The sequence below is a fragment of the Panicum hallii genome, chromosome 2 (assembly GCF_002211085.1).
Source record: "Panicum hallii strain FIL2 chromosome 2, PHallii_v3.1, whole genome shotgun sequence".
Taxonomy (NCBI): Eukaryota; Viridiplantae; Streptophyta; class Magnoliopsida; order Poales; family Poaceae; genus Panicum; species Panicum hallii.
In genome coordinates this window covers 9,884,556-9,896,023 of record NC_038043.1, presented here as the reverse complement: position 1 = coordinate 9,896,023, position 11,468 = coordinate 9,884,556, and the positions used below count along the sequence as shown (strand labels likewise).

Below are 11,468 nucleotides of genomic sequence, written 5' to 3'. Positions count from 1 at the left end.
AAGGTGTCTAATTGTTCGAAAAATTAGATTGATCTCCCTGACATGTGGCCAGGTGATTTCCATGTGCTATGCTGATAATAATTGAAGAGGGGTAAGTGCTGACTGAAGTGAGCACCAGATAGTTCGCTCGTGCCATGTTTAGTTCAGTTCGTGCCTTCTTTTCAGGGTACGCGGACACGGTGTACAACCTCCTTTGAAGCCAAGTGCTGGGACATGCTGATGCCGGAATTAGGGGTCTCGGCCCTAAACGAGTCCCAGGTTCAATCAGAAGCATCCGGATGCTAAATGATTGCGATGCTGCTGCGAGTGATGTTGGCGATGTTTGCTGCGACGGTCATCCTTGTGGGTGTTCGGTTCAAACACTGAATTCATCTAGAGTCCATCAGGGTCATGTGAGTTTTTGGTACGATTCCTTATTACTAGACTAATCTTGTGTTCGTGAGGGAGGTAGTTATAAACTAATCCATTTCATTCCTCAAACAAAACAAAGTTGTTTGTGTTCGAAGTTAGTTAGGATGATCCATCACCAGTCCTCAAACAAAACAAAACAAAGTTGTGGGTGTTCGAAGTTGTTTGTGCAAAACAAAGTTTGTGCTCAAAGCACAAGAGTAGGGCAAATGTCTGAACATTAAGGGCTCATCACCTTAATAAGCAGGCCTTTCGTTGTACGGTGTTCCTTCGAGGTTGTAAAAAGCTTCCATGTGAGATTTAGAAAACAATCGCCAGTGGTGGTTTTGGCCACCAAATAATAAGAGTCAAAGACAAGATCACGGATTTGAATCAGTTACACGAGGAAGATTTATTCCATAACCCAGGTGTCTATTACTCAGAGCGACTGTATTAGTACTGACGAAACATGTGGACGTGGCCGGAGGCTGGCATGGTCACGTGGCTGGTTTGCTGTGAGGCTGAGCAGGGGAAGCGCCGCCGACCTGCGCGTCGTCGACCTTGCCCTCCACCTGCTCCCTCATCTTCTGCTTCTCCGCCTTCCCCTCTCGATCGCCTCCTCCGCTTCCTCCCTTCCCTGCATATGATCGCGCGACGTCACGGCTGGGCACGCTAGATCAGGAGCTAGCGTGGTGGCGGTGCGCGTACTTCGACGGCCGTGTTCGTCGGCGAGCGCGAGCCGTGCACGGCGGCGCGGGTGGTCCCCTTCGCGACGGTCTCCATCGCCCGCCGGCCCAGGACGACGCCGGCGAGGGCGCCGCCGCCGCTTCCGCGCGCCAACACCATCCCCATCCTAGTCCTAGCTCAGCTGCTTCTGCGGCGCGCGCACCATCTACTACCTAGACAGAGAAATGACTAGCTCCCCTCTTCTCTGCTTGGGCCGAGCGCACACCAGCACGTGCGGTGCGGTTGACGCTTATGACGCGGCAGGGTCGCTGGATGGATGGAGGAGACGTGGGCGCCTGCATGGGGGCGCAGCGCAATCGTGTGGTGTGGTCACGTACGCATGCCAGCGCCCGCGCTGTGTCAAAACAACTCATACTAATGTTTAATAACTGTCCAGCCGCACGCATCCCAAGAAGCGGGTGTTTGGTCTAGTGGTATGATTCTCGCATCGGGTGCGAGAGGTCGCGAGTTCGATTCTCGCAACACCCCATGCTTTTTTTTAGTCTTTTTCACATTTATTCTTTGACGGGAACTTTGTTTGATTTTTATTCTTAATAGAAACTATATTATTCGTTTATTCTTCAGCTGAACTTAGCACACTCTAGCCAGAAACAACATTGGGGCAAGAATTGTGCAAGTTTATTGAAACCGCCTAGTCCAACTTACGTGAGTTGGTCAGCCTAGTAACGCAGCCTTTTTCACATTTATTATTTTACGGGAACTTTATTTGGTTTTTTCTTGATAGAAACTATATTATTCGTTTATTCTTCAGCTGAACTTAGGACACTCTAGCCACAAACAACGCTGGGGCAAGAATTGTGCAAGTTTATTGAAACCGCCCAGTCCAACTTACGTGAGTTGGTCAGCCTAGTAACGCAGCCTTTTTCACATTTATTCTTTGACGGGAACTTTATTTGGTTTTTTCTTGATAGAAACTATATTATTCGTTTATTCTTCAGCTGAACTTAGGACACTCTAGCCACAAACAACGCTGGGGCAAGAATTGTGCAAGTTTATTGAAACCACCCAGTCCAACTTATATGAGTTGGTCAGCCTAGTAACGCATGTTCGGTTTTCAGTGCCGAGCAAGGAACCGATCCTGAAAAGTACGTGGAGCCGATCGTTAGAAACCGACCCTAGAATCGTCGCGTAGTGTCACGATATGTCAGATGCGGTGGCGAGCCGGAGACTCGGCGCCGTTATGGCGGATTTTGACAGGAACTTTATTTGGTTTTTCTTTTTGATAGAAACCATATTATTCGTTTATTCTTCAGCTGAACTCAGCACACTCTAGCCAGAAACAACGTTGCACACTATTGCCAGAAACAATGCTAGGGCAACAATTGTGCAAGTTTATTGAAACCGCCCGGTCCAACTTACGTGAGCTGGTCAGCCTAGTGATGCATGTTCGGTTTTCAGTGCCGGGCAAGGAACCGAGCGTGAAAAGTACAGGGAGCCGGTCGTTAGAAACCGATCCTAGAATCGCCGCGTAGTATCTGTTGAATCTAAACGACGGTATGTCAGATGCGGCGGCGAGCCGGAGACTCAGCGCCGTTATGGCGGATTTTGACGAGAACTTTATTTGGTTTTTCTTTTTGATACAAATTATATTATTCGTTTATTCTTCAGCTGAACTCAGCACACTCTAGCCAAAAATAACGTTGAGCAAGAATTGTGCAAGTTTATTGAAACCGCCCAGTCCAACTTACATGAGTTGGTCAGCCTAGTAACGCATGTTCGGTTTTTAGTACCGGGGCTGAACTCAGCACACTCTATTGAAACCGCCCGGTCCAACTTACGTGAGTTGGTCAGCCTAGTAACGCATGTTCGGTTTTCAGTACCGGATAAGGAACCGATCCTGAAAAGTACGTGAAGCTAGGGAGCCGGTCGTTAGAAACCGACCCTAAAATCGCTGCCACGTAGTGTCTGTTGAATCCAAACGATAGGATGTTAGATGCGGCGGTGAGCCGGAGACTCGGCGCAGTTATGGCGGATTGGCGGATCTTGGCCTCTCATGCCACGAAGTAAACGCAGGCTCTGGGAATTCGTAGTGCCATGCCGCATACTCATCTCCTCCCATTGGGCGCTGCCCACCGAGTCACCGTAGCTCGATTGGATGGAGGCAAGCAGCGCTCATGGAGCCTATTCGATGAAATGTTGCCGCCAGCAAGATGTGCTTCCAAACGAGTCCTCCGATTACAACTTAAAGAATCATTCAACACTACCATTCAACTGATTGTCATTCCTTTAAACCAAAAGATAAATTAAATGATGCCACACCATGAAACCCGAACTCCTGGGGCGACTATGTTCCATGAATCCTTGTATCAACCTGAAGCATAAACTCCGCAACTCTTGGGCAGGTGATCATCCAAGCCAACAGCAATGTAACTTTTCCTGCCACTTTGCTCGAGGGGATTGTCTAGTGCATTGGTGATCTTGCTCACCATCTCCACATTAAGCTGGATAAAATAAATTATTCAGTCCACCGAGCGCCTAACATCTTGGCCATAAAGCTATATCTCTCTGCAGCTTCATCAATCTGAAATTAAAGGCAGGAAACCGCATAAATGATTGTACTTGAAGGCTTGAAGCCAAAGCGATATTGAGAGAAACAGTTGCACAAACCAATTTTTGAGTTGGCCTGCCAGCTCCATGCCCTGACTTGCGGTCAATGCGACCAATTATTGGATTTGTTTGTGGGGAGTCCTCGGTACACAGGACATGCTGCAACGTCTATGAATAGCAATGGAAGCATAGTAAGGACATAAAAGCAAATAGGTTATAACGAATTAAAGAGCATCAAAAGGCAATTGTATCATGACACTTAGATCAAAATTTATGACCAATGCAACTGTTATAAAACTGATTCATAAACATAAGATTCATATAATGTTAAAATTTCATTGAAGAGTAAACTGTTGCTAAAAATCACGAAAAGAAAACCAACAAAAGGTATGGCCAGAAACTATGCTCCAAAAAGAGGAAGAATAGCCTGAACTGATGGGAGGCTCTGCTATTGGCATAGCAACAAGCCTGCTGCAGCCTAATGTGCACCCTACACAATTGCTGCCATGGGCTGTCTCCATTGATAGTAAAGGCAACAATTTTCCATATCTCCTTTATGAGAAATTGTCTTTATAAAGAGATCTAATTTACCATTGAATCTAACTTCAAATAAATCTTATCTGTGGCTATGTATTATATAGACTATATCACCATCTACCCTGACATAGCATGGAAAAAGTTAAGGGTAATTAGCTTGTCTCTAAGATTGATACCATGCACCTGTGACAAGCTGGAAGAAAATAGTATATACTCCATTAAAAAATGTAGGTCGTTTTAGTTTTGTCCTAAATCAAACTTATCTTACTTTGACCAAATTTATAGAAAAATGCACCAACATCTGCAACATCAAATCAGTTTTGTTAGATCCACCACGAAATGTCTTGATAGTGCATTTATTTGGTGTTTTAGATGTTAATATATTTTTCTTATAAACTTGGTCAAAGTTAGAGAAGGTTGACTTAGGATAACACTAATCGACCTACATTTTGGAACAGAGGGAGAGCCAAATAAGCATAAAAGCACTCCTGAATTCTGACAATATTGGAAAGATCAGTAACAGATTTTCCAAAACGGAAAAGGCCAATACTTTGCTGCATCACTAGCATATGTAAGATAATTATTTCTTCAATTTCACAGCTATCAATATATTGACTTTTTCGTTTCAAATGAGAACTCAGAGAGACAGAATACAAAAAATGAACTTACTGCTAATAACTTTAGTGAATGCAATGGCACAACACGATCGTCATGATCAGCTGTCAACAACATGGTTGCTGGATACTGGCATTGGCTAACAGAGCTTTGCTCCCAAGGTCTCCGCACATTATGAAGGGGAGAATATCTTGTATGTTCATCAGAGCAGCAAACAGAAAAAAAGGATCAGGATATTAGGATAAACTCAATAATTTAGTCCCTTGTTTTAATCTCAGATTTTCTTTCTTGAATTGAAGTCTCAGTTTCTCTATATCTCTACTGCTCTTTCCGTGATTATCGGTTCGTTTCAATGCTGCAAGGAGGGCGTTTACAGGTTAATAATTAGTAACTTATCCAACATCCAATCGGGCATTCCCCAGGTAAGGCACGCAATGCAAGCTAAATTTTCTAGTATCCCTTAATTAGCATATCTGCATAACTACTATTGGTAGCTATAGAAATGTAAATTTTAAAAAAAAATCAATGATGTGGCTTGATGATTTTCTGAACAGCCCAATAATCAGTCCAATGTCGGTAGAGAAGTAATGCAGCAACTCAAATAGTATACAATGATGTTGGAAATAACAGAAAGTCAGAACAGCCATACTTGATGAGCCATTGGAACTCTTCTTCCTTATCTGAACAACCATAGTCTGTAGTCCAGGCATGGCCTATACAAAACAAGAAGCACCAACTGTTATAAAGGTAAAGGGATATAGATAATCAGCAGAATAACTGAAAACAAGGGAAATTGAAATGGTCTGAGTTTGCATTCCCCGATATCTCATTTTGGAGCAACCATCAAGAAATCTGTGGAAGGTCAAAACTCAAAAGACCCCCGCCTGCCATCACTTCTTAGCATCAGATGGATCATGTCTGTCACTTCTTAGCAGCACATGGATCCTGTTGAATATGCTGGAGTAGGAAGGGAAGAAAACACCAATGATGCAGAGCAGAAACTGGTGGTTGAAAAGATGGTGGAGGCTATATAATGGGCAGTGTGCAATAGGGGCGGTGGTGAATTCCTCCAACCAACACAGAAGCCAAAGCTACATTTAAGAATAACACAGGAAAAGAAGCTTGAGATATGTGGATCGTGAGGTTAGAGAAACAAGAAAGGTATAAAGATTGGGAGCAAGAGCTGACGGCTAACACTACAGCAGCCGCAGTGAAGATGACTTCCCCAGACATCAGCATCACTGCGAGCCAAAGTTAGACAATATCTTGCTGGTTGCCAAAGTGGCACGATGCTGGTCGTCATTGCTCTATAGTGGGTGAAGACCAATGGCAGTGAGAACTCCAGATCAGTGCATGTGGGGGGTGGATGTTGGGGGGTTGCGGGGTTGCAGGATTTTTTGGAGTGGTTATATGACTTTATTTAAACATACCAATTGTGAACTTGTGGAAGCGGAGCATGTCCATGACACCAACATGAGCAAGAGCACACCCAAAGAGATCAGGCCGCTGCAACACAGTATGTGCGTTAAACTTATGTATTGCAATATGATGAGACCAAAAAAAATTGGGTAAAATGAGAGTTTACTATATTACCTGATTAATGGAAGCAGCAATCAGAAGACCACCATTGCTTCCGCCTTCAATACATAGTCGGTTGGAACTGGTGTAACCATTAGAAATGAGGAATTCAGCACAAGCAGCAAAATCATCAAAACAATTTTGTTTCATTGCAAGTGCTCCAGCTTTGTGCCACTCCTCCCCATATTCTCCACCGCCCCGAATGTTTGCTACACAGACAACAAAACCCATGTTCTTGCATAGCACAAGACGACCAACACTGAACGAAGGAGTTAGGCTTATGTTGAATCCTCCATAACCATATAGCAAAGTTGGGTGCGATCCATCGAGATTGATATCTTTCTTAGACATTATGAACATGGGAATTTTGGTTCCATCCTTACTAGGGACAAAAACCTGAGTAGTTGGTAAAAACAATATTGTGGTTAATAAAAAACATTTCATACAGACAATTTTATTCAGACCAGTGAAAAGAAGAGCGCATTAACATAAGAGCAAAAACTACTCATATGAAAATACAAGTTCTTAATGTCTGGAACTGGCTAAAAAAAATTCAAAGGCTGGAAGTTACAGATATTGTCATAGTAGAATGCAGAACAAATTTGTACAGGTAAGATATCTACCTGCTTAACCTGAAAACTTGTGCGATCAAATCCAGGGACTGAAATTTCTCGAAACATCTTCATTTCAGGGATTGCAGGTGCTAAGTTACACCTGTAAATAATACCTGGAGAAAGAAAGCTCGTGAAGCCAATAAATACTTCCTTATCTTCCCGTCTGCAGGAGATCTCTGAAACAGAACCAATCTCTAGAGGCAACTGATGAATTAGATTTCCAGTTCTAAGATCTCTTAACTGCAGAATATGCTTAACATCTGACATATAACACACCAACAGTTGGTTATTGTTAACAGCGTCAGCTGACTCAAGCACATCTTTTTCGTGCTCAGGAAGAACATCAGTCCACAGTTCTGGGTTCTTGATATTTACCCTCACCAGCTTATTCCTAGGGGCACTTTTATTGGTCAAAAATGTAAATTCATCGCCATCATTGGCCACAACTTGATATTGAGCATCAAAATTGTCAATAAGCTTGACAAATGGAAGCATTTCCTGTCTCTCTCTGAAGCCCTCTATTCCTTGAGGAAGAGAAGAAATTTCGCAATAGTATAACTTATTGACTGGGTCACAACCTTCATAGACGATCAATATGATGTACTGCCAAAAACATGATGTTCAGAATTTTTTTAGTGCATCAGAAAAGACTTTGGGAAGGTTCAATCCTTAAAGATGAAGACATAAGTTTATAGTTTCCTCTATTCTCCAAAATTAATATGCAGAGTACATAATCTAATTTTATTTATTAGAACATCCCTGTACAAATGACCCGAGCGACAGCAGGCTACCTTTCCATCTTCAGTGACTGAGGCACCAAAGGAATACTTAGGGTGTTCAGGATCTTTCCAGCACAATATGTCCTCTGACTGATTGGTTCCCAAAACATGGTAATATATCTGATGATTAAGGTTGATGTTTGTCTCAGTTCCAGCATCCAGTTCCTCTCCTTCTCTATAGAAATAAATGAGGGAAAAAGACAAGTGATGATTCTGCTCAAGTGCTTCAGAGCAAACAGATTAGACCAATTCAACAAAAAACACTTAAAAGAGATGATGATAAGTCGTGGAGACATTAACCATAGATGAGCTTATTTCTTAGCTAATTTTAACATTCATATTTGCGAAATTATATTAATTTGCTGTTTGTTGTCTTTGACTTTGCTTGACTATTTCCAAGGTGATAAATTAGACAAAAGAGATTAATAGAAGGAGCAAGACTTAGCCACACAGAGTTACTGCTGTCACATGGGCCAAGAGGTGAAACGGGCTGGCAGCTGGCCACATCAGGAGGTGTTGCATTCCCAAAAGAACTGAGACTGGAGAAATCAAGCAATCCATACAAAACAGTATATCAAAATGAACTGGAGTTTTTTTTTCAACCAATCCGAGAGCAAAATGTAAGCCCATCAGATGTACCATAGCCAGAAATTCACATGGGAGTTGCAACAGAACCAGAATTCACCCATGCCAAGCATGTGTCCGAGTAACAGGCAGTATGAGTTTTGCATTCAAACAGGCCCTGAGTTGGTAAGGTTTGCTAAACCAAGTGATAAAAAAGTAACCTAGAACTCTCTTCCAAAAATACTATGTGCTTTCCTTTGGTGATTGCAGAAACAGGTATTTCAGATCAATGTGAGGCAAACATCACGAATAACAGAGAAGACTAGATGTAAGTGTACACATTAATTGCAAGCACTTGAATTGACTTGAGGTTGTCTTTTATCGATCTTTTCCATAGTGTTACAACAATAACAAGCCTTTTGGTGCCAAGAAATTTGGGTTTTGTCACATTGCATTGGCTATCTACCAGAAAAATCCATAACAATATGTAGGACTACATCGATGCTGGAAAAGGCAGTTGCTAAGTTAAAAAAATAGGGAAAATCAGTATGGTCTACCTAGGTGCTGGATACCGACCATAGAAAAACCCTTTCCCATCATGAGTCCAACTGATAGAAGAGAACTTCACCTGCATCATGAAGAGCCAAGTCTTGGTTAAAAGAACCAACAAATAAGCACTATTGCACTGCTACTTGCACAAAGGAAAACTAAACCTCTAGCAGTCAAGTGGCAAGTGGCGATTGCTTACCCAGGACAGTTTGTCAGGCATAGGCTGCTTGTTAGTAACATTCATCACATGAATAGAGACCCAGTCACTACCACTTTCACTTAACCCGTAAGCAATGTAGTTTCCATCCTCACTAATTGAATATGTTGAAAGAGCAACTGTCCCATCCTTGCTTAGAGTATTTGGATCCAAAAGAACCTCTGCCTTTCCATCCAATTCATCCTTCAATGTCAACATAGAATATGGCACATTTAAACTCGAATAATCTCACCATTACACATTATTAGCATACTAAAGGAGAACAATTTGAATTACACTGAACAATATTAACAAAATGTAGTTTTCAATGCTGCCAAGGTCTCAGTCCTCGTCTCCTTTGCCTACAGCCCACCACTCATTTCCACTTGTCCAGTAAAATTTAATTCAGTCCAAGACCTTGGCATCAAAGCAATCATTATCGAGCATTCCAATTTCCACCATGTCAAGTAATAATAATGCAACCATGCCAGGTGGACCTTATCTGTAATCAGGTGTGGCAATCCGTCATGGTAAGGAGCCCAATGATCTGTCCATTGACTTCAAAGTACATCAAAACCTACTATTCAGTACAAATGGTAAATTAGGTCTTATACTTCTATGTACTTCTTTGTTTCATCTTGATAGGAAAGATGCACAAGGATTGTGGCCACATGACAAAAGCCATCACCTGAAGGGTCAATGAGTCTGACATATTTCCCTAATTATTTTTATTCTCATGGTATTGGCAGAGGAGGCAGGCATGGGGGGTGGAATGTTGAATTGGCTGGAGCGCTGGCAGCTGCAGGTGGTGTTAGATGCCCAGTGGGCTGGCACTAGCGCAGGGGAGCTCAAAAAAATGGAGAATTTAGTGTGGCACGAGTGGCGGTTGTGGGTCTGGTGATGGCTGGGAGGTGGTGGCAAAGACGCTCAAGAGTGAATAGAGGTGAAACTGAGGAAGGAAGATGACAAAAAGTAAGGCTACAATGTTGATCATTGGAGGGCTAATGGATGAACAAGATTGATCGCCCAAAAAATAGCATGCACTTGATTATAGCATCTTCTCAATTGCTTGTCCGTAGCAACGTATGTGCATTTAACTAGTACAGTGTAAAGGAAAAGCAGATACCAAACAGTTATTTCTCCCACCAAATAAGATCTTCACAATAGGTCAATGCCAAAGAGACGTTAAGACATGTGGGGCGAATTTTTCTTATGCAATCCAAGCAAATAGCATGGAACAAATTGTTTTCCCTTATTCCAAACTTATTTATCCCCTATAGCTCTAAACATCAGATCTACCGTCCGGTGCTTTCACTTCCAGTTAAGGAAAGTTCGTGGCATACCTGCATATAGAGCACGCTCTGGGCCTGGAGGCCGGAGTTGTGGAAGTGGAAGTACTTGTTCCCGCGGTGGAACGGCGCGGCGTAGCGCGGGTGGTCAAACAGCCGCGTGACCTCGCGGCGCAGGTTCTCCCTGTCGGGGCACCCCGCGAGCACCGTCTCGGCCAGCTCCGCCTGTTTCGCCACGAACTCCTTCGTCTCCTCCGAGTCCGGGTCCTCCAGCCTGCGCAGCGCAAGGCATGACCACAAGCGAGCGAAACTTGACTACGCAGAGGACGTGCGCGGTTGCTTACCAGCGATAGGGATCGGGAATCTGAACGCCGTGGTAGTCGTCGACGACGGAATCGTCGCGGCGGGCCGGCGGGTACGCGAGGCGGGCGGCGTCGCCAGCTACAGAGCCCATGGCGGCGCGTGGGAGGAGCGGGAGGCGGCGGGGGCGAGACGGCCGCGGGAGGAAGAAGGGCTTGAGAGGACGGCGTGAAAGGAGAAGGCGGAGGGGAACGGATTTATTCAGGAGAAGAAGCATTGCCGGCGGGTGAGAGGACTGACCCTGGGTGGGGCAGAGTTTTCTTATCCCTCCTTTTTTTTGTTTTATTTCTGGCAGTCTTTTCTGAAAGATTTTGAAATTTTCAAGACATAATGAAAATTACAAAAAACTGAGGTTTTATTTTTGTAAATAATGGTGTGTCCATCTATAATATAAATGTGACACTTGAACTTTTATGTGAATGTTAAGGTGGGTAGTATAATTATTATCTTGCACATCTATAACGGCTATGGTTTTGTTTATTTATTCATCGTGGTTCAGCTATAGTTTAATTACAAATTCTGGGAGGAGTGGTACCAAATTAAGGATTGATGCAAATCCTAATTTAAGCTCGAGTACTTTCGGATCACCATCATGTTTTACATGGTTGATAAGTGTAATTGAAAATAGTAAATAAAGGACATAAAGCATTCTGTATTTAGTTTTCAAACAAGATGAGATGGGTTAGGGTAAAATAACAATGGTTCC

At 43.2% G+C, this 11,468-nt stretch overlaps 1 protein-coding gene and 1 non-coding gene across 4 annotated transcripts; one reads left to right on the top strand and one right to left on the bottom strand.

The window, feature by feature from the left end:
- Positions 1–1,530: 1,530 nt before the first annotated feature.
- TRNAP-CGG lies at positions 1,531–1,602 on the top strand. Its single transcript has one exon. It is a non-coding gene; the product is annotated as a tRNA-Pro (tRNA).
- Positions 1,603–3,260: 1,658 nt separating this feature from the next.
- LOC112880353 (prolyl endopeptidase-like) lies at positions 3,261–10,995 on the bottom strand. Of its 3 annotated transcripts, none has more exons than XM_025944930.1 (12): positions 10,747–10,993; positions 10,457–10,676; positions 9,117–9,317; positions 8,926–8,996; positions 7,817–7,979; positions 7,035–7,628; positions 6,427–6,807; positions 6,264–6,339; positions 5,483–5,546; positions 4,888–5,023; positions 3,742–3,849; positions 3,261–3,655 (listed from the first exon to the last, which is right to left on the bottom strand). In XM_025944930.1, the coding sequence occupies exons 1-12, from the start codon at positions 10,977–10,979 to the stop codon at positions 3,590–3,592; spliced, it is 2,313 nt and encodes a 770-aa protein (XP_025800715.1). In that variant the 5' UTR covers positions 10,980–10,993; the 3' UTR covers positions 3,261–3,589. The 3 variants fall into 3 exon arrangements, 2 of the variants coding, with proteins under 2 accessions (XP_025800715.1, XP_025800716.1); XR_003226294.1 differs by having other exon boundaries at positions 3,637–3,655; positions 5,483–5,790; positions 10,747–10,995; XM_025944931.1 differs by lacking the exons at positions 3,261–3,655; positions 3,742–3,849; positions 4,888–5,023; positions 5,483–5,546 and adding an exon at positions 5,805–5,924 and having other exon boundaries at positions 10,747–10,995.
- Positions 10,996–11,468: the final 473 nt, after the last annotated feature.